This window comes from Natator depressus, chromosome 9, assembly GCF_965152275.1.
Source record: "Natator depressus isolate rNatDep1 chromosome 9, rNatDep2.hap1, whole genome shotgun sequence".
NCBI lineage: Eukaryota > Metazoa > Chordata > Testudines > Cheloniidae > Natator > Natator depressus.
This window is the reverse complement of record NC_134242.1, coordinates 48,535,413-48,559,106: the sequence shown is the minus strand read 5'-3', so window position 1 is coordinate 48,559,106 and position 23,694 is coordinate 48,535,413. Positions and strand designations below refer to the sequence as shown.

Genomic DNA, 23,694 nt, shown 5'->3' with positions numbered 1-23,694 from the left:
GAGGACAAGAGCTTTGCACCCTTCTAATTATTATATATCCAATCTCTTTTGAACAGTTACATTACAAAGGATGAATATTTATAAAGGCTATAAAAAAACCTCATGCCTCAGGGTGTAACTCAACCACTGATAGGAGTCAGGAAGAAACTTCCTCCCATGGACAGATTTTTCTACTGTGACATTTCTTGTACTGGCCTCTGAATACAGTTGGAAACTGGACACCTGACTACACAGACAACTGGTCTGGATCATGCAAGGCAATCCCCATACCTCTGTAAAGGTGGACTTGAAAATCCCTCCTTAGCAGTCTCCTTCAGTTTCTCCTACTGATTTGACAGACCGGGGGTAAGAACTATTGTTTTAGATAAGAGCTTTCAAAACTACTTAGCAGAAAAGAGAAGTGTATAGTACATATTTCTGTTCCGTATTCAGAACAAAGCTGATTACATATTCATATATATGATGAAATGTCCTCTTTAATATGCTCTTTAGTTTCCACTAGAAAATAGAATCTACTAAACATTTTTAAAAGTCAGTAAGTGTGAATGATCTGTACTCAAGAATTTTAAGTGAGTTGGTTGAGGAGTGCTCCAGACCAGTAAGGTTAATTTTTATTAACTTAGGAGAAGTCAAGGTTGTGCCAATATGTATAAAGGGTAAACAGGATAAGCCCTGTAATTATAGGCCAGTAAGCCAGACCCTGATCATGGGCAAAATACTGGAAAGGCTGATACATGAACAATCACTGATGCAGAGCACTTGATAAGGTGGGCACAGTTAAACATACTTCTCAATACAGCTAAATGCAAAGTCATACAAGTAAGAGAATGTTGATGAGACTTACAACAAGGGGGATTGCACCCTAGAAAGTAGTGACACTGAAAAGAACTTGGGGTCATTAACAACTGCACATGAGCTCCCAGTGTGGTCATGTGGCCAAAAGGGCCAACATATGTGGATACACTGCGACAGTCTGTACCCCTATGCTCACCCCTTTTACAAAACTATAATGGATTTTGTATAAAGTATGCTTTGTGAGGTATCATTAGAAAACTCAATTTGCTGATCATTACTGTCCTGGCAAAATGTGTGTGGCAACATTGTATCTAAAATTGTAAGATTCTATTGTAGGATGTTACTAAGACATATTCTAAAGCTGGGGACACAGCCAGAAACCAGTTCCTCAGAAACAAAAGGCAAACTGATGCCTCATCCAGGTGTCAATGAAATCAAATAGACTATTACCTGGTTAAGTGGTCATTCTTTGACAGGAAAAAGGGTGAGAGAAATTTACATCTTGCCAATGAACAGCTGGAGGTTCCCTCTCCATAGATTGGCTGTCTCCTGAACCTCAGCTGGAGATAATTTTCAAAGGAAAAGAGAGCTATAAGACAGGAAAGCAGAGGCCCCAAAATCTCTCTCCCTTCATCACTACTCACAGCATTACCACTACCTGAAGGACAAGGAAATTAACACTGAACTGGGGGAGAGATCCTGACAAAGGATTTCAGCAAGTAAGACTGCTAAAGTATATGGGGAGAGAAACCTTTGCTTTGAATTAACTTAGCTTGTTAAGTTAATTAGATGTGTTTTACCTTTTATTTACTTTGTAACCAATTCTGACTTTTATGCCTTATGTGAAATCACTTTTTAAAAAAAATCTTTCTGTAGTTAAAAAACTTGTTGTATTGTTTTATCTAAACCAGTGAGAGCTTGGATAGATTTTAGATAACAAGGTTTGTGCATATCATTTTCTATTAATGAAATGACAGACTTTATATGAGCTCATATTGTCCAGGAGAATACTGGGCAGTAAAAGATGCACATTTCTTTGGACAGTCTAGGACTGGCAGTTTACTTGTGTTCCCCACAGTGTAATTCATGGCTATAGCACTCACAGTATAGCTGGGAGTGATTTACATGCTTTCCAAAATTTCTATCAGAAAGACTGGTGCAGATTGAATCGCATCAGGACATCTCATGCGAGATGTGGACAAACCCTCTTCAAATGGAAAATGAGGCAAACACCTGTACGTGACTGATCACCAGGCTCAAACGATAGAGCACATCATATGAGGAGGTTACTCACCTGTGCAGTAACTGATGTTCTTCGAAAGGAGTGCCCTGTGGGTGCTCCACTGTAAGCGACTGTAGGTGTCGGTGCACCCCTGCGTCGTCGTTTGGAGGTTTTTACAGCAGTACCCGTATCGGCTGCACATGTACGGAGCCTGCCTCAGATACCAGTCTTGTCTTAATAGTGTGCATGCACGGCCGAACTCCTCAGTTCCTTCTCTACAATGGAGGCCGCCCAGCTCTGAAGTAGAGGGGAGGTGGGTGGGGAGTGGAGCACCCACAGAGATACTCATCTCGAAGAACGTCAGTTACTGCACAGGTGAGTAACCTCCTCCTCTTCTTCTTCGAGGGGTGTCCCTGTAGGTGCTCCACTGAAGGTGACTGAAAAGCAGTATCTCTCAAGGAGGTAGGGACTTTGGATCTAGAAGGAATGCAGTGGATAGAACAGCTCTGCCCATAAGCCTATTGGTAATGGGTCCCTGTGTAACAGCATAATGTTTTGCAAACGTATTTTCAAAAGCCCAAATGGCAGCTCTGGAAATGTCCTTAAAGGGGGACATTATGCAGAAAGGCCACTGAGGCCACCATGGATCTGGTGGAGTGAGTCCTGACAAAGGTAGGAGTCACGTTCTGTAGTTGATAACAGAGACAAATGCAACTCGAGATCCAGTTGGAAAGTCAGTGGTTAGAGATAAATGAGCCCTTAGAGCGTTCCGCAGTGGGGACGAATAGCCTGTCGGAACGCCTAAAGGTTTTAGTCCAGTCGAAGTAGAAGGACAAATCTCTGTGCATGTCCAAAGTGAGCATCATAGATTCAAAGGAATTTGCATGTGGTTTTGGAAAAGATAGGGAGATGGATAGGCTCATTGACATGGAAAGATGTGTGCACCTTTGGGGAATTTTGGGAAGTAAGCGTAGGGTGACTTTGTCCTTAAAAATATGGTGCATGGCGGATCTGCCATGAGTGCTGCAATTTCTCCTGTGTGTCTCACACAGGCAATCGCTACCAGAAACACAGTTTTCATAGATGTAGGAGGGAACATGTGGCTAACGGTTCTAATCGTTTTGGGTTAGGCATGTTAAGACTAGGGGGAGGTCCCAACATCGATTAGGCAGTTTGATGTGTGGGTACAGGGCTTGGGGTCCCTTAAGGAATCACTCAGTAATGGGATGAGCAAAGACAGTCCTATCGTCGATGGCATCATAGAACATTGTAATTGCGGCCAAGTGGAGTTTGATGGGACTCAGGGAGAGTCCAGATAATTTAATCTCTAATAGATAGTTGAGGATTAGTGGGAGAGGCATGGAAAAAAGGAGCAGTGTTTGTGACAGCCCACCAGTGTGTAAATCTTGTCCAGTTATAAAGGCAGGTGGTGCATGTAGAATTTGTTGTGTTATGAAGAAGTACATTTTGAACCTGCTCCAAGCAAGTTCGCTCAGCGTGAGAGAACCATGAAGGAGCCAAACCTTGAGGTGTAACATGGTTAAATTGGGGTGGAATAGTAGACCCTGTTGGGACAAGAGATTCGGGCAGAGGGTAGTGGGATGGGTGCGGAAAGCGACATCTTGGTAAGGAAAGGGTATCATGCCTGTCTGGGCCACGTGGGGCTATCATTATGACCCTGGCTTGGTGTGTTCGTATTTTTAATCAATAATTTGTGTATGAGTGGTATCAGGGAAATGCATACATTAGGTCTGTGTTCCATGGGAACATGAACTCATCCCTCGAGGAGTGTTTGCCTAGTCCCGCTCTGGAACAAAATCTTGGGCATTTCTTGTTTGCTGCAGTTGCAGAAAGGTCTGTGGTTGGGTATCCCCATGTGTGGAATATGTCTAGTACTAGATACTCATTTAGTTCCCATTCGTGGTCTATGGGAAATCTTCTGCTGAAGTCATTGTGGTGGTAGAGAGAGAGCCAGGTAAGTATGCAGCCGATATTCAGACATTGTATCTGAGACACCAATTCCATCGTTTCATTGCTTCTGTACAAACGGAGTTGGATCATGCCCCCCCCCCGCCTGTTTACATAGAAGATGTAGGCAATGTTGTCGGTCATTATCCTGACATGTTGGTTTTGTATGAAAGGAGAAATTGGAGGCAGGCATTGCATATTGTTCACAGTTCTAGACATTGATGTGAAGGGACGTCTCGGCAGGACACAAAAGACCCTGGGTAGTGTATTGGGGCGTGTGTACTCCCTATACCGTAAGGGATGCGTCTGTAGTGAAAACAATCGATGGGACGTCCTGTAGAAAGGGGACCTGTAGCAAAGGTTGTGAGGCAATGTCCACCAGTGGAGAGAGAGAGAGAGAAAGTCCTAGACTCTGGGAGGTATGTATAAAAGTTTGTTCAGACCATGGATATTCGGTCTGTAGACAGTGGAATCCAGCTTTGGAAACCTCTCATGAAGAGGCAAGCATTCCTGACTACAAAACTGCAAGAGGCCATGTGACCTTGGAATTGTAGGCAAGCTCATGCAGCCACTTGTGGACTGTTGCACAGCTTGGGAATGAAAAGGTTGATAGTGTTAAAAACGTGGAGTGGGAGAGATGCTATTCTTTTGCATGAGTCAAAATGTGCTGCTATGAACTCCAGTTGTTGGGTGGGAGTGAATGAAGATTTACTTAGTTCATTCACAGGCCAAGAGCATGGAAATATTAGACTGTCCATTGTGTGGATTGAATGGCTTCTTGGAGGGTCCTGGCTTTGAAAAGGCAATTGTCGAGATAAGTAAAAATTATGATTCTCTGCCTTCTGAGATGAGCTGTTATGACCGCGAGGAGTTTGGAAAAGACACAAGGCGCAGTCGAGAGGCCGAAAGGTAGGACCCTGTACTGGTAGTGTTGTGAGCCCAGAACGAAGCGAATAAAACGGTCTGTGAGCAGGATGTATGGTCACAGGAACATAAGCATCCTGCAGGTTGAGGGCTGAAAATCCAATCTCCCTGCTCCAGTGCCGGAATTACGGTTGCAAGAGTCACCATTATTTTTTTTGTAATTTTATTTATCGAATTTATTGAGGCATCTGAGGTCGAGAACGGGTCGCCATCCCCCAGTTTTCTTTTGTGTTAAAAAGTAATGGGAGTAGAACCCTTTTCCTCTGTGTTGGTCAGGCGCTGGCTGTACTACTCCTAATTGGAGGAGGTGATGAACCTCTTGGTGGAGCAGTTGTTTGTGAGAGTGGTCCCTGAAAAGGGACGCGGGGGGGAAGAAAATGGGCACTGAAGTATGGATGATGTTTTCTATACTATCGGTCACATCTTCAAAATTCGCTTACTAGTGGGAGGGGGTTGACATGGAGTGATGAATTGGTGTGGCGACATTGATATCTTGGTCACAGATGTTGTTGTTCAGATGGTCTATGACTTTGTTGAGTATACACTGGGTAGCATGGATGTTGATAAGGTTGGTATCCATATTGTCTCTTTCTTTTGCAGGAGTTTAGATACCGAGAGACTATAATGTTGCTCTTGAGTCCTTCATGGAGTGAAGCACATTGTTGGTGTTACTGGCAAATAGTTTTTCACAATCAAAAGGGAGATCTTCTGTAGTATTCTGAACCTCGCAAGGAAAAGACGATGACGACCATGAAAGCCGTGAAGCTCAATGCATCACGATTGCTGTAGCAGTGGACCTCGCAGCTGTGTTGGCAACATCAAGCGCAGCTTGTAGTGCGGTACGGGAGATGATTTGTCCAGACTATGGCTTTAAACGGATGGTTCCCCCACCCCCCGGAATGTCATCAATAAAGTCCATGAGTTTCTCATAATTTCTGTGGTCATATTTTGCCAGAACAGCCACATAATTAGATATCCAGAATTGTAATGTGGATGAAGCATACACTTTACAACCAAGAAGGTCCAGCCTTTCACTGTCTTTAACAGTTGGGGTAGATCTGGGAACTGGTGTTTGTTCTTTTGGTTAGCTACCTCTACTACCAATGAACTTGGTGCTGGGTGAGTAAAAAGGAACTCAGACCCTTTGGAAGGAATAAAATATTTCCAGTTAGCTCACTTACAGGTAGATCTGCTAGTAGCCGGTGTCTGCCATATGGTTTTGGCAGGATTCATAATGGCTGGATTTATAGGTAAGGCAATCTTGGATGTGGAGGAAGGTTGCAGGATGTCAGTCAACTCATGCTGCTTTTCAGAAAACTTCCTCCAGATTAATCCTCAACTCATTGGTGACTCTTTTGAAGAGGTCTTGAAATTTTTTAAAAAATCATCTGACAGTGTTGGTGGGGAGGCAGTACAGCCTCATCCTGTGTGAATATGGGCTCCACAAGGGTTGGGGAAGCATGTGTAGTGTGTTTATCAAAGAGTGGAGTAACAGCTGCTTGTTGTGTCTCATTCGTAGCCATGTGCACTGGTGGTGGCGAGGTGGCATTGCTCCTATTTTTGGCATCTTGGCAATCATACTAGAATCGCTTATATGGTGCTCATGGACCCTGTATTGCCACTGACCGGTGAAAGGCATAGGTGGTGCCATCCATGGGTTTGTATACCAGGGAGGGAGGTCTTTGATGAACGAAGACCTAGATTTTCTGTGACCAGTGCTGATTTGGCTCTGTGACTGGGAGAACTGGTATGGTGAAAAGTCTCCCTGCGCTAAGGCTTCCTCATCACTAGAAAAGTGAAATACAGCTGGAGACAGGCGTCCGGACCGCATGCAAATGTCTGGAGAAAAATAGGTGTCAAGCAGAGGTAACTATAGGTTAGGTGACACCTGTAGGTCGGGTGAATGAATGAACTGCCGGAGAGTCTGCATGAGAGAAACCCTCTGTTAGGAGCGCTGGCGGCACTGGAGGGTCGTTCGGCACCGAATTTCTCTACACCATAGTGCTCAATGCATGCGCTGAGGTCAGCGGTGCCGGGAAGGTAAGCGCAGCCCGGGTCTGTTCTGGTAAGGTCCTCTGTGCTAGCACCGTGCCCACTGCGGTGCCAGGAGAGAGGCAGGCAACTTGAAGCCTGAAGCCTCGGCACCGGGAACTTGCGCTGTCACCGCAGCCAGAGGCGGAATTAGCGCGATGCTGGGGGAACCAGCACATCAAAGGTGCTGAGCAGAGAAAAGGTCTGCATAGAAGAAATAGACCTGCTCAGCAACCTTTTTTCTTGCAATGTTTCCCTTCTGGGTGAGGGAGGCAGGCGTTTTTTTTTTTTTTTTTTTTTGGTCCTTTTTGGAGGCGGGAGGGCTGCAGTTCAGTGAGGAGCCCATACCTGGATCAGAAGCAGATCCGAGTGACTTCTGCCCAAGAATCATTTTCAGGCGGAGTTCTCTATCTTTATGGGCCCTGGATTTTAATTTGGAACAGTGGGCACATTTGAGGAATAAGGGACCCCCCCGGTATTTTATACACTGGGAGTGACCATCCGACATAGGGATGGCATCCCTGCATGCAGTGCACCACTTAAATCCTGGGGAACCAGGCATATTAGCGTTGGCTGGAGGCTAAGAGGAACAAGCGGGAACAATTTTTGTTTTTTTAAAAGGGATGAACTTATCTAGTAACTAGAGTGCTAAAGTAAGGGGAAAAAAGGATGTAGAATGGGTAAGAGAAAAAGTTTTAACGAGTCTGCTGGAGGTCTGACTCCGCCCGGGGACAGTAGAGAAGGAACTGAGGAGTTCGGCCATACATGCGCACTATTAAGACAAGACTAGTATGTGAGGCAGGCTCCGTGCACATGCAGCCGATAAGGGTACTGCTGTAAAAATCTCCGAACGGCGGCACAGGGGCACACCGACACCTACAGTCACCTACAGTGGAGCACCCACAGGGACACCTCTCAAAGAAGAACTGAATGTCTCATTCTTTTGCCGGGAGCCTGAAGGACATTCACCAGCTCACCGCTGCAGCAATGTGCTGGCTATCAAAAACTTAGATATAAATTTGTAGTTGTTGCTACCTACCCAAGCCATACAAAAGAAGATGATGATATTTACATGCTGGAGGCTATGCGTGGACAGACCAGGAGTGGTTGTTCTCACAGTGAAGCAGTGTAAAAGGTACCCCAGATTGGAGAATTGAGGGAACACAGTTGTCCACCTGTCTAGATTGTACCCTGGGGAATGTCACATATATAAACTAGGGAATAGAAAGTAAGAGGGAGATATTCTGTATTCAGTATTGGCAACATCATTACTACAATACTGTATCCAGTTCTGGAGTCCACACTCTAAAAGAATGCTGAAAAATTGGAAAGGGTTCAGAGAGGAGCTACAAGAATGAGTCAAGGCCTGGAAAACCTGCATAACACTAAAAGATTTAGGAAGTTCAGTCCACTTAGCTTATCAAAGTGAAGATTAAGTGGCAACTTGATCAGTCTACGTCACCTACATAGGGAAAAGATTTCTGATGCTAAAGGGCTCCTTTAAATTAGCAGACAAAGGCATAACAAGAAAAATGGCAGGAAGCTGAAGTCAGCAAACTTCACACTGGAAATAAGCAGCACATTTAACCATGGGGATTATTAGTCACTAGAACACATTATCAAGAAATGTGGTAAACTGTTCATCATTTGGAGGCTAAAGACATCCAACTTGATTTCTAAAAGACATACTGTCAGGGTTCCCTCCCCACTCTGAACTCTAGGGTACAGATGTAGGGACCTGCATGAAAGACCCCCTAAGCTTATTTCTACCAGCTTAGGTTAAAAATTTCCCCAAGGCACAAATCTCTATTTGTCCTTGGACTGAGGTATGCTACCACCACCAAGTGATTTAACAAAGAACCAGGGAAAAGGACCACTTGGAGTTCCTCTTCCCCCAGCAATCCTCCCAAGCCCTTACACCCCCTTTCCTCGGGAGGCTTGAGAATAATATCCTAATCAGTTGGTTACAAAATGATCAAAGACCCAAATCCCTGGGTCTTGGAACAATGGGGAAAAAAAATCAATCAGGTTCTTAAAAGAAAGATTTTATTTAAAAAAAAAAAAAAGGTAAAAAATCATCTCTGTAAAAATCAGGATGGAAAATACTTTACAGGGTATTCAGATTCAAAACACAGAGGATTCCCCTCTGGGCAAAATCTTAAAGTTACAGAAAACAGGAATAAACCTCTCTCTTAGCACAGGGAAAATTCACAAGCAAAACAAAAGATAAACTAATCTGCCTTGCCTGGCTTACCTATACTGGTTGCAATATTGGAGACTTGGATTAGGATGGGTTGTAGAAGATGGATTTCTGTCTGGCCCCTCTCAGTCCCAAGAGAGAACGGCCACAGAAACAAAGAACCCCAAACAAACCCTCTCTCCCCACCACCACCCCACCACCAGATTTGAAAGTATCTTTTGTCCCCATTGGTTCCTTTGGTCAGGTGCCAACCAAGTTATTTGAGCTTCTTAACCCCTTACAGGTAAGGAGAAATTTTAGGCTACCCTTATGGTTATGACACATAATGTAGCTCAAACACATCTTCGGGCCTTAGAATCAATGAATAATTAACACTTTCATGCCACCTCTCATGTTCTGGAGCCTGCCTCAAGGCACCCAAGAACATAATTCATCTTCATGTTCCACTGTGACATTGAACAGCAAACCAGATAACATCTGTTTTAATAATGCTTAGACTGTAAACTTTCTAATGTATTTATTGTTAGAGTTTTGAACATGTCTTAAAGTGTTTGCACATGATTTACAAGTCCACGATTATGTGGATTTTGAATCGTGGGAGAAGAAATGCCAGTCATGCTGAAGTTATGGTAAACAGAGGAGAAACCTTTGAAGAACCCCTAATGTAACATTAAATGTCCAAATTCTACATTTTAAAAGTTGATACAGTAGTTTGACAGACAACTTTATCTCACTTTTACTATAGCAAGGTTTCTGATGTGCCTTAAAGAGTGTAAATGATTGGATGTTTTTGAAGCAGTATTACATATATATTGTTCCAAGATTTTATAGATATTGCTTCTGTCTTTTCCTTTGTGCTTTGGATGGGGGTGTATGGAAACATTTTCTGTACTGATTGTCTCTTTTCTTCTTTACAGAGAAAGGAGGAACAAAGTAGTTTGCACGTATATAGTGCTTTACGTGTTCAAAGCACTGTATCCTACTGATGGAAACTGATCTTTACAATATCCCTGTAAGGCTGGGAATTATGCTTAGCAGCATCTCCCAGCTATAATGTGGGGAACGCACAGTTTTTCCCAAGGTCAGCCAGGATGAGAACTCAGCCATTCCTGGCTCCCAGTCCTGTGTGCTACTTACCACTAGTCTGCTAGTACCTCAGAACACCACATGCAAATTTCCACTGGTATGGTTGGATATGGTTGTGTACTGTTACTTCTGCTAGCTTCAAAAGTATCTCACACTCAAAGTAAATCATGCAAATTTGGCTTTTTGATTACAGTTTACATTTAATTGAGAATACAACAAGTAGGACCAATTCTTGTTCAAGTTTGATTTTATCCTCGGCCCAGAATATTTAATAGCAGATTCTCTCACCTTGAGTATCAGTCCAATAAGATTATAAATCAGCAATTGTAATAGCTAAGAAATGTATTACATTGTTAGACTCAACATGTCCTGCCAACATTTAAGTCAGGATGTAATCTGATAACAAGGAATCTATTATTTGAAAAATTAGGACAAATCCTAGCAAAAAGATGATAAACATTGTGTGACAAATTTATGCTGATCTTGTTTATATTGCCTTAACATTCTGTTAAACCAAAATGAGGAATTTTCCTTAAGTATAAGAGACTTCTATAATAACAATTGCCTAGAAGATAGGAAACATTCCAGAAGGCCTATAAGATTTCCGTTGTGTGAACTCTAGTCAACCTGACAACTTGTTATAAAGTTAAAGGAAAAAATAGACAAATGACAGAATGGACACTTGCCATTTTTTTTTAAAAGCAATTTGAGTGTTTTGTCATGTTTATGACCCTGTATTTTGTACAGTTCTTTACTAAAATGAATTAATGTTTAATATATAAATTAAATATTAAAATATGACATTCAGAATGGGATTTGAATGCTAATGAGGCACCAAAAGGGTATTTTTAACTTACCAAAAATTAATGCCAAACCATGGGAAGTCCCCACTGCTATCAGACTTGACGCTGCCTGAACAGAACATGGAGAAAAGTTAAATTTTGAAATAAACTGCCACAAGTCCATGATTTAAACCCAGTCAGCATCTTTATTGCTGCTGACCAAAGTTAATAAGCAAAAGGAAAACCATTTTAGAAAGCTAGACAGCAGTGTACATTACAGCAAGCTTCCCACAGACAAGTAACAAATACATACAATTCAAAATATCCGTATCAACCACCCATCACAAGACTGCTATTAAAATACAATTTTACAGCTCCCTAGCTGCGATGATCCCGCCCAGCTCCAACCCTGGAGGGGGACCCAGCTCCCAGCCACTGGGCAATGGGGTCCCTGGAGCTCCCAGTCACTACAGCGGGGGCGGGGCGGGGGAGTGTGACAGGGTGCTGGACCCTCCTCTCTCCTCATTTTGTCAGGATGTTTTAGTAAAAGTCAAGGACAGATCACAACCTTCGTGATTGATTGATTGATTGATTTATTGTCCATGACCTGTCCCTGATTTTTACTAAAAATATCCAAGACAAAATCGTAGCCCTAATTATTTATTTCTGTCTAAATAATGACTGGTACGGAGGACATATCAAGGGAAACTTGGCATTGACATTTGCCAATCTTTTACCTCACATACAATGGGAAAATGGTAGTGCCTAAGTTCACGTATACACTACAGCTTAAGCCGTATAAACCACCCCCCTGAGCAACGTAAGTTACGCAGACCTAAGCACCGGTGTGGACAGCGCTATGTTGGCGGGAGAGCTCTCTCCAATCAGCTTAGAGTGTCTGCACAAGCAGCAGCGTCACTGTAAGCTCGGTAGTGTAGCCATAGCCTAACGAGCCTTGGTCATGGTCTGAAAAAAGGTAGAAAGTTGTGGGACAGGTGATCAACAGAAGCTTCCCAAATGACATTGCCCTCAACATGACAATAGTGGGGGTGAGGGAAGAGGGTAAAACTCCACTGCAATAAGTGAGGTGTCTCAGGCTACTCCTTCTGCCCTGCATGCTTAAGATTCTGAGTGTGAATCAATGCCACCTTCTGGGAGAAGGCATAGGATGAAAATGTCAAAGTTTCAATACTGCACTATGGAGTATGAGGGATGGACCACAGATGTAACAGGACGTTTTACTATACTGTACTTTACAGTTCTTTCAGTACTTACTATTGCAGTAGGTAAACCAGCATCCACTTTGTCCTACAGTGACAGAAAAGTCATTATTAATAAAGTAAAAGGAGGCAGGGCTCCTTCCCTGTGTACATTTCTGTTCAGTCAGTACAGCTGCACTTTTGGAGGATAGCTCTGTGCTGCGTCTCATACACACAGTGCTCTAATAGCTGCACCAACACGACAATGAGGAGACTACGCCAGCAGCATGGTGTGACCCTCCCTGTGGAACTGTCCCACAAAAGGCAGGAGCGAAGCTGTGGGAATAGGTACAGAACCCCATGATTCTATGGGAAATTTAAACCCCCCAAAGTGAAGAGGGTTATTTGCACCCACTCCACAGAAAAAAGATTGAGATACACAATTAGCTTTAGCCTGCCACATGAAAAATATTCACTTTCAGTTAAGATTGCTCAACTGCATTTCTTATTAATGCAATTTAATAGAAGTCGAGAAATCACCAGCTGCACCAGCATTAAGATTCAAACCAAACTAAATGAAAAGAACCGTTACTTACCCTATGGTTCTTTAAGATGGATTGTCCATACCGATTCTACTCGTGGTGCACATCTGCCCCATGCATGCGAGATTGCATTTTTCTTTTTTTAATAACAATATCCTTTGTGCCCCTTAAAGATGGGGCTTAAAAGGCAGGGCAGCCTCAATCACAATTCAATTCCTTTGCCAATAAGAATCCCAGAAAGTGGGACCCTGATTAGCAGGGATGTAGAGCTGGTCATGGCATCTGTGTGGACATAAGGTACAGAGAGCAGGCTGCCATCGGTTCAAAGAGGGTACCCCAACAGACCAGTTAGAACCAAGTCGCAATCCCAGAAAGGGGGAGTCTCCTAGACTGGGGTGAAAATGTGGGAGACCCTTGAGAAATTTTGATACCGTAGGGTGAACATACATAATGTAACCCTGCACCCATGAGTAATCTGCAAAGATGGCCACCACGTGTACCCTAATCAAGCCCAGATGGAAAATCTTTTCCACTTTGCAGCATAAGTAAGTCTGGTAGAGGCCTTCCTGCTCTGTAGGAAGACCTCCTAGACCTCAGATGAACGGTCTCTCTCTAGGGGGGGGTTAATCCAGCCAGCATCCACACAGTCAGATGCAGTGAAGCCAGGTTCAGGCGCAGTAACCGGCCCTTATTTTGAGAAAGTATGTTGGAAAGGAAAGATAGGGTTATGGGTGAGTCCACAAAAGCTCACCTGAGAACCAGAACTGTCTGGGTCTTGCTGGGACTATCAAGATGACACAGTCCAAGTCCTGCCTGAGTTTCTTGAGGACTCTGAGGATTGGGTGAACATGCACTAAAGTACAGAGGAGCCATGGGAGGAGAAATGCACCCATCTGCAAACCTGGGCCTACTCCCTACCCCCAAGAGCAGAATGCCCAACACTTGCTGTTCTTATACATCATAAATAGACCCATCAACAGCTATCCCAACTTCAGAAAGATGCTGTGTATAACAGAATTGCTGAGGAACCGTTAGTAACTCTTTCAGAAGTCCTGTTGAGACAATCTGCCAAGGTGTTTCACAGTCCAGGAAGGGGAAGAGACTCATGTGATTTGGTGGACTAAGCACCATTCCAACAGATGCAACACTTCCTGGCAGAGTGGAGATAACTTTGCCCCTCCCTGCATGTTGGTGTAGTAATTCACAGTGGTGTCATCAGTGACTACATGGACAGGGAGACATTAGAGAAGAGGAAAGAAAGCCTTGTAGGTGAGTCACATTGCCCTGAACTCCATACGTTCATATGCAGCAAGCTCTCAAACAGTCATACTTTTCCTTGGGCTTTTAAATGGCCAAAATAGCTCCCCGCTACAACATGGAAGCATCTGTTATTACTAGCTTGGTGGCAACAGAGAGAGACTGGAACTCCACTGCACAACTGGAACGGATCTGTACACCAGTTTTAAAAAGATGGGGACTTCTACAGGGACAGTGATAAGCTGGTCCATGCAGCATTTTCTGGGCGGATATATACGGATTTCAACCAGCTTTCTAGCAGCTAGAGGTGAAGATGCTGTGCAACATAAATACACACTTCCATACATCCCATGAGTTTAAGACACGACTTCGCTGGTGTTCTAGGGTACTTGCAGAGCTGGTTGATAGAATCTGCCATGGTTGGAAAGCACTGTTCATTTGATAAGCTCTTGCAGACTTGCAGTCCACTGGAGCCCAGATAAACTGTATAGATTAGGTCAGGGTCACAGAAGGCTTGTCCCTGTTGACCCTGAGACTCAGGGAGCTGAAGAAACAAAGGACTGCCTAAATGAAGTTTTTGACTTTTTGAATCCCTGAACAAGCCAATTTTACAGGTAAGGACATACTTACATTTGTACTCCCAGTCTCCACAGAGGGGCAGCTACTCCTTTGTGAAGACGGGATTGGGGGAGGGCGGCGATGGACGGAGGCAAATGTTGAGAGGCCAAAAGGCAGTAACTCCTTGTACTGACACTGACAGGTCCCAACCAAAAATCTGAGCTTGGTGAATGGAGATGTGAAAGATAGAGAGCCACAAACCAGTCCAATGGATCCAGGGAGGGGAATACAGCAGCTAAAGTAACCATATGGATTCTGAAATGTTGGACGGAGACATGGAGATGTCCGAGGTAGAGGATGGAAATTCAACCCCTCTTCTTCTATTCCCACTACTTTTTCATTCCAAAGAAGCCTCTTCTTTTTAATTCCAAAAGTACTTCCTCCACAGCTCCAAGTCATATTAAGGAGTTCACTTTCTGTTCCAAAAAAAGGACACTTGTGAGAGCATTCCCTGAAAGGAGATGGGGAAGGGGGTAGGCAGAAACTGAATGGAATACCCTTGACTAACTACCTTGAGGACCCACAGGTCTGAGGTTATTCTCATCCAGTTCCTCAGGAAGAAGGTTCTCAAAAGGGGTGGATGGGTAAAGGACGAACCATAAAACGTTCTGCCAGGCTCTCAACACTCACATTAAAACCAGTTCTTTAAGGAGGTGCAGCACGTGGGACGGAGGAGGATTGAGCAACATCTGTAGAACCTCTGTCTCTTGTATGGAGGCTCAGACAACCGTTATGTGTAGGACTGTGACTTGGATTTGCTGATTTCTCTGTGATGTAAAAACACAATGTGGGAACACAAAGGCCCAATGGTCGAAGAGTCGCCTTAGTGCACTTAAGACTGATGTGTTGTCTGTAGGGTCGGGGGGGATGGAGAAGATCAGTAACCTCAAAACAGGAGGTCCTCTCATGGTTTTGACTTCCCATTGGATTTCAGGTGTCTGGACCCAGGAAGCAGGTCCCATGGTAATGCCAGATGCCATGATCTCTGCCACCATATCCAAGCAGGTCCTGGTGGCCAGCTACACCTCTACCATCAAGGTCTTCATTTCTCCTAGTGTTCTCCTGTGGCAAATTGTTCACGAGGTTTGAGAATTGCTCCCAAAGGAGGAAAAGAAAATTTTAAAAAATCAAGCTTTGAAAGCAAAACTTGATAATTAGCCACCCTCAACTGGAGGCTGACAAGAATAGACATTGTGGCCAAATGGGTACACTTTTGGGGGCGGAGCTCCCTCTTGTTTAGATTTCTCCTGGACCACCAGTAGTCAGGTGTCAGGTTTTGGAAGAAACCCTCAAATCCCCTCACGGGGGGGCTAGCATTTCCTATCTGCTTTGAGGTAGGTGGAATGAAGGTGGGAGTATGCCAGATCTCCTTCACCAGCAAAAGATCACCCTCATTTTTGAGCATTGCTATCCAGCCCACCTTGCAATGTGGAGAACATCCAAAAATTTACCTTTTTTCTTCCTGAATTATCTCAGATAGAATGTCCAAAAGGATTGCTGAGAACTTTGAGGAGATCCTGGAAAATTTTAAACTCATCTTGTGAGACTGAAGAAGATACATTAACAGCTTCACCCAGAGCCAAGGAAGCTTGTTGAGGAGGTTGGTGGTTCCTGGACAGGAGAAAGTTGGTCTTTCCAACTGAAGTACTCCTCCGCTGTGTTTGGGGAAGTGGAGCAGTTAGAGGAGGCTAAAATTGTTTCCTCAGAGAAGGGGGTATTGGTTGAGAAACAAAAGAAGTGGGTCTCTTCCAGAGTAGGAGTTCATGCCCAAGGGAGGCCAATAATGGCCAGAGTTGTTAAACTGTAGAGGATATTGTGACGAAGATGCTCTTTGGAATCTACTATGTTCATCTTTATAGTACTCTCTGGGCTGTCCACTAAATGGCCACTGTCTCACCCAGGGAGAAGATCAGGATTTGGAGGTAGAGGAGCCCCCAGTGCATTCAAGTGAGGACAAGCAGACATAGGTCTCCTCCAGAGAGAGGCAGTCCTGTCCAGGCTATCAGGTCTGCATGGTACCAGATGGAACAAAGCCAAAGTAGACAGCTGATTCAAGACATCTCTCAAAATGGTCCAAGAGAGGAGACTGGTACCAGATTGATGAAAAGTTCCGCCAGTACCAGGATGTTTGGTACCAAGTGGACAGCAGTGCCAAGGAAGTGCTCAGTGATGTGGTAGGTGGTAGTCACCAAGGGTCTTGGTGCTAGAGCACATAGTGCAGACGCCATGCCAGAAGCACCGCAGTCCTTCTGGCATGGAGTCGTCGTTGATGCCAAGGCACCAGGGCAGGGCTCGAGGCTGCACTTCCTAGCAGAGGGAGCTTGAGAAGATCTGAGTCTCATACTCAATGAAGGACGGCAAATTTGCATCTGACGTCCTGACTGCAGTGGTGCTTCTTTCTCCCTCTCCCTGGTGCCTGAATGCCATCTGTGGGAGGAGAATGCAGGAGACGTAGAGGTGATACCACAGCTAGCCAGCGCTGAGAACAGGAGCAGTTGAGCTTTCCCAGGCTTCTTGGGGACAATAGACTGGGGTTGCATGGACATCTCCATCAAGAATAACGCAGCCTTGTCTCTCTGTTCTTGAGGATCTTTTTAGCATATCAAGCAATGCTATGTTGTGTCCCTCTCCCAGGCAGGTGAGACATCTGCAGTGCACATCATTAGTGGGCAGAGTGGAGTTGCATGAGGGGCAGGTATTAAAGATGGGAGACTTGGAAGTCACCAGGATGAACAAAAATAAATAAAAACCAAAGTTTAAGAAAGCTAAACGAGTTCACAAGTGAGACAGGAGAAACTGTTGCTCGAAGACACAGACAGTACTAGTGTTCCTTCTTACCACCCACGGCACAATGGAACTGAGTGACAATTACAGCTGCCTTACCACTTATGTCCTCTGCTTCGGTGGCCGGGAGGGCACAAGGGAGCAGCCACAGCCGACATTCCTTTTTTTTTTTTTTTTAAATCTGATTTCATGCACATGGAGTGTACATGCACCAGGAGTAGAATCTGTGTGGATAATTACTAACATATTTTACCACAAAATTAAATCTTGCTACCTCAATGCACTCTAGCTCATCACTAACACTGGCAGACCAGGTGCCAGATCATGCGAAAGCCTAGGCATCAGCTGAGAACTGTCAAACTCACAGCTGGAAGCTAGCCAATTCACTTGTATTTATACTAATACAGAAGTGATAGTTAAATGCATAAGAATGCATTTGGTGTTTAAACTTCAAAAAAACTAATTGGATATTACATGCATTGTTTTCACTTATCTGAATCCTGTTATAATGTAATAGCAAACATTTATATTGTATATATCCTTGTAACTAAATAACCCATCAAATAAGAAAGAAGCCTTGTGTAATCCAAATTAAGAACTAACAGGAATGTACTAATTCTTGTGCATTGAAGGCAATCCATCAGTGTGTGATGATCAAAAATGCAAAACATGCTCCTTTCTCTCTGCAGATTACTACATCTTTACTGTCATTTGGAATTAGACTGCAACTCATCTGTACATATTTTTACCTGCTTTAACCTCTCAGTAACTCTCATTCCTTTTTCTTAGCTAATAAACCTTTAGTTAGCATGCTATAGAACTGGCTGCCAGCATTGCTTTTGGTGCGAGACCTGGGACGTAAATCTACCTGGGTGACTGGTCTCTTGAGAGTAACACCAAAAAATCACAAATATTCCAGGTAAGTGACCATGTATCACATAGCGCTACTTGCCTTGGTGGCACGATAGACTGGAGCGTCTAACAGGACTGTCTGCGATTTCCTTATAAAACTGCTGAAGTACTTTGGGAGTTCACATTTGGTACTTGATTGGTGAGATCTAATTACAGACACTACCAGTCTGGGGTGTCTGCCTTGCTTTTTACAGTCTGCCCTGAGGCAGGCACTCACAGTTATGAGCCATTCCAGACAGCATGACAGTCACGACCAAAACAAAACTCCCTTTTATTTCCAATATACAGCATCCCACTTGGCATACATTCAAATCCACAAAAACAAGCAGCTTCAACTCTGATCTCAGACAGACACTTCCTCTGGGTCAGTGTAGCAGTACAGTCATACTGTGTTTTATGTGGCAAGACTGAGGTCAGAGTTAATATAGTCCATCTGACTAAGACTGTAAAAAAGTGGATGCATGCATTATAGCCAATGAGGCTTATAAGGGCAGGGATCAGTCAGACCATAAGCTGATTCAGTATCATCATCCATTTAATGATGCAAACTAGTGCTGAAAGAATCTTTTTTTTTTTTTGGCAGAAAACGTTGCAAATACGTTTCAGAACAGCAAGGCAAGTGTATTTGGTTAGCACAACAGCTAGCTTTCCTACTATTTAGTTAATCAGAGATTTCAAGGAAAGTTACCCCTTCCCCTTCAGTGGTTCATAAACTTTTTTCCTAATGAAAAGGTGATATTTTCAGTCTTCGTATCATTACTATTGTCATGGGGGAGTTCCCTCTGATCTGTCTTTATTTAAGAACACGTTAGCCATTTACTTTTCTTTATAACTAGATGTAGTGACTAGACTGGACTGGAACACACAGGTTTATATTTCATTGAACTTTTTCTTTGAGATGAATTCTTTAACAGCCATTTCCTTTGGGACTCACTTTCCTTCCAGAGGCTGTGGATGAGCACTGCGAGAAACCAGCTATCCCGACTCAATGCACCACTCCTTTGCCTCTTCATTAAGCTCAGAGGTACAGAATATTACTTGAAGCTAAGAGCGCACAGTGAAACTGATGAAGTAGAACTCTACACACTTCTTACCAGAGTAGCTACTGTTTTTATTTACCAATTTATATTCTCATTTCTGTTCATTGTAATGAATAAGACACTTACTGCAGCAGATACTATTTGGGCAGAAATTCCTTTCAGAAGAGAAAGACGGACAACCGATCCATGAAGAGAGAAAGAATCAGGGAGTTTTTTCTTTCTAAGAAGAGTAAAAACGTTGTTAGTCCAGAATAAATCCTACCATCTGAGTTTATAGGAAAAAGTTACTAACAGTTGCAATCACCTCATTCACCACACACTACCCAAACCATGCAATGAGAGAGGCAGGAACATATTTTCACAAATGATATGGAGTGAGGTTTGGAGCCCTGCCTTGAATTGTACCTACTTTGTCAGACAGATTCCACAAGCACTTGTATGTCAAGTGAGAAATCCATTCAACCTTCTGATGCACACAGGCACAAAACCAAAGGGAAAGAGATCATTAATACAAAATCTGCCTTCTTAAAAAGTTAGTTGTCTGCTTTGTCTTTTTGTTAACCGTTTAATTTGACCAAATATTAACAGCCCTCCAAAAAGATCAATTTCAGGCTTTTAAGAATTCTCTCCATTTCAAATTATTTCCTCGCCAAACGCTGAAGCATCAGAACTATTAATAAAAGGTTGCAAATGATTATTTTCACACTTCATATTTGAAAATGGCTGAAATGTTCCTGCTCATTTTTATTTAATAATCACCACCCTTGGGCAGAGATTAGATATGAAAAGTTTCAGCCTGAAAAGTGAAAGTTTGAGAAATTACAAGGAGCTGAACATGGCCCATTAGAATAGGGACAGCCAGGCAATCTTAACTATAGGTGTTATGCATTAACACAGATTTTAAAATTGAATTGAACTCTTAGGTTGAACAGTTTCATTTGATTTGAAAGTTAACAATGTTTTTAAATCAGCCAAGAACAGTAAAACTGGAAACTTATTTTTCCCCATAAATGAATTCAAGCATATTTTATTGAAGTGTTACTGTATATACAGTATAATGTACGAATAAAGCCCCACGGACACAGGGCCTCATTGTGATGCTATAAATTAACTGTAAATTCCTACATATACACAGATTTTCAAAAATGGCCTCTGAGAACTCCTGGGTGCGCAGCACTTCTGAGTGAGGACACACATTTAGGACCTCACATGTGGACTTTGTTAAGATTTTCAAAAAATAGGTGCCTAAGTTTTTTTAGCATGGCTTATGGCTATTGTCAAAGACCACGTACCCTGAAGTCAGCTTGGCCTAAAGCCTGCAGCAAGGCCTTGTGGTTTCTGCAGTACTTCTGTACAGCAAACTGGAAATACTACTTCAACACTTCAGGCAAACTGAATTTGATAAAAACTTGTTTTTAACCTATGAAAATAGCCAGTATGTCATTGTATCTTATTTAACTTTACATTCAAATCATTTTATTTTGCCCCAATCATTTTTCATCGAATCTTACATTAATAACCACTGCACTGTCCAAATTTTCAGGGGGCAGCAGCAACTTTTGGCCCCAGAGAAGGAACCAGGAGTGGTTTGGGATTGTGGGGCTAGAACATCTGGTACAAATAATCAGCCGTTAAATTGGTTAAATAATCAACAATACAATGTTGCCCTCTAAACTGTGATTAAGTTAACACTCCACTAAAGAGAGGGAACAGTTCGCATACTCTCAAAAAACACTGTTTCTGGACGTCTACACACAAATTCATCAATTACACTGTTCACATTTGGAAGGTTCTCTTTACAACCACAATAGATAATTTTTTAAATTTAAAATAAGCCATGAAAGTCTAGATTCTGGTACACAGTTCTGCAAGTTTTCACAGCCCACTGCAGCATATAAAGAGCCATGATGCAAAATGTCTATCTTTCTGTCTAGTGGATCCTTTAGGAAGAAGTAGCCTGTGGCAGAATTACTTTTCTTTGTCCACATCATCCATTTTTAACACCTGCACTGGGGTTTGATCCTATCAGAGTTTACAAAAAGTATATTGAGGGATTTTCCTCTTAATGGTGGGTTTTTCCCCCCAATAAGATAACAAAAAGATTAGGTTTTTATTGAGAAAACTGGTTCCTTTATATGAAAAATATTTCAACACAGAAGTTTGGGTGGTTCTTTGCTTGGTATTGTTCTAAATGTCTTTTGAATAGTAGACCACATTTCTAGTTTACAATTCAATACCTGCTAGCTTGTCCCATTGGATCTCATACTAATCCCATGGATTGAATACACTTGAGTGTAGGTCAGAAAATATAGTTGTGTGGTGCTCAGTGAAATATGATAAATCAGTTCCAATACTCATGACACACATCTAAATCTCAAAGATGGTGTCAGAAAGAACTGCCCAACTTATCAGTTACCTTTTCGAGTGCATCCTGTCCCCACTGTCCGAGCTTGCCAAGGAAGATGTGTCATAGGAGTGAGTGTCAATATTATCAATGTTTAAAAGAGAGGGATCCTCAAGAACGAAAGACTCCTCTTCATCATCAGTCTGAAAGAAAAGCAACAATTTGGTAAACATGACAGACAAAACAGATGAGTCACCTCTAATGGAGTTCTCAGGCTGTTGATGCCAAGGTCACGCTTCCTTGCGCTTAGAACATATAGGGAGCAACAGTGCTTTATAAACAACCATCCAGAAAGATGCCAGTTACAAGGGGTAACCAGTTTTTCTTGGAGTACTTGTATTACTAGTAGAGATCCCCACTGCTGGAGTCTGACAGGGACTGACTCGGAAGATGTAGGGGCCAGAGTCTAGAATGTGCAGTCAAAGTTCAAAGTGGAAATAAGAAACCAATTCTTAAAGGTAAATAATTAAAGACTGGAACAGATTATTAAGGGGCATGGTAAATTCTCAACCACTTGTAGTCTTAATATCAAGAATGGGCAGTTTTCTAAAAGACTTGCACTAGTTCAACCAAAAGCTATAGGGTTTCATGCATGGATCACTGGGTGAAATTCTCTGGCTTATGTCATGTAGCAGATTAGATTAGATCATCATAATGCTCTCTTCTGGCCATAAAACCTACTAATTTAAGTATATAAAAACAAAACACTAAACCAAACAGAGCCACAGATCTTGAGGATAAATCTAGGGAGCTGTGTGTCAAAGTAAGGCCAGAGGCACTACAGAGATCCACAGTAAAAACAAAATTACCTAAAAGTAAGTCTCAGCGTATGCCTTGGCTCTAGACCTTCAGGAAGCATGATGTTGCTCCATTTTTTAATATTTGAAGGTGGTGGTGGGGGGGGGTATTGTTTTTATATATAAAGACTCTTGCTCTTGTAAGGGAGAGGCAGAAAGATTGTAACAACCTTACCATTCCCAAAGTTATTTGTGTGGGAATCTATATACTGAAAAACAACACACAAAAATTCACAGATATAAATGAGCCTGCCCTACTCACCCAATTAACTGCTGCAACATGCACTGATGTATAATACATGCCATCATATATACACACTATGCATATACACAGAGAGCACACAAACAATATTTTGGTGCCTAGATATAACCATACTACAAGAGTAGTCTCTGTATCAAATGACAACACAATATTGTATCAAACTGTATTTATCCATTTATAACATTTACCTACATACCTAGTGTTCTGTGACTACGTATCTATTCACAAGTATGCCCAATTGTGTTTCTACCTACCTGTAAATATTTTCTAAAAATACAAGTATCTTAGAAATATAAGATGGCATCATCTGAGAAGAAAACACAAAATCTAAGTGTATCAGACTGGGTTCAGAGTAATTACTACACGGTTTGTGTATTTTGACAACGACAGAAAGACAAAATATTCAATTTCATTGTAATTTAGAGAGAATTTATTAATATGAACAATTCTGTTTGTTTCCATATTTTGGAACACTACAGTATATGACTGGGTTTCTTAACTCTTAAAAAGGTACTCACCTCATTTAATATGCTTTCCAGTGTTGGAGGGGTATCAACCTGGGGAATATCAAACTCTTTGTCATCTATCTAAATAAAAAAGAAAAACAGATTGAGTTTAGCCTCTTTATTCCACCTTCCAAACACATTTTTACACAGACCCAGAATGTACTTCACTTCGCAACTTTCTGAAGACAGACTGGAGCATGATGTACAGTAGAATTTCAGAGTTACAAACTGACCAATCACACACTTCAGTTGGAACCAAAAGCATACAATCAGGCAGCAGCAGAGACCCAAAAAAACCAAATACAGTACTGTGTTAAACATAAACTACTAAACAAAAAAACAAACAGAAGGCAGCATTTTCTCTT

The 23,694-nt window shown here is 42.5% G+C and overlaps 1 protein-coding gene across 1 annotated transcript in view; it reads right to left on the bottom strand.

The window, feature by feature from the left end:
• Nucleotides 1-23,694, bottom strand: part of VPS8 (VPS8 subunit of CORVET complex) — a 232,485-nt gene that overhangs the window by 204,287 nt on the left and 4,504 nt on the right. The window contains exons 2-6 of the mRNA XM_074964097.1: nucleotides 23,342-23,410; nucleotides 21,777-21,907; nucleotides 19,487-19,580; nucleotides 12,284-12,316; nucleotides 11,084-11,138 (exon numbers count right to left, since the gene is read on the bottom strand). Coding sequence (XP_074820198.1) covers nucleotides 11,084-11,138; nucleotides 12,284-12,316; nucleotides 19,487-19,580; nucleotides 21,777-21,907; nucleotides 23,342-23,410 — 382 coding nt within the window. The remainder of the gene's footprint in view (nucleotides 1-11,083; nucleotides 11,139-12,283; nucleotides 12,317-19,486; nucleotides 19,581-21,776; nucleotides 21,908-23,341; nucleotides 23,411-23,694) is intronic.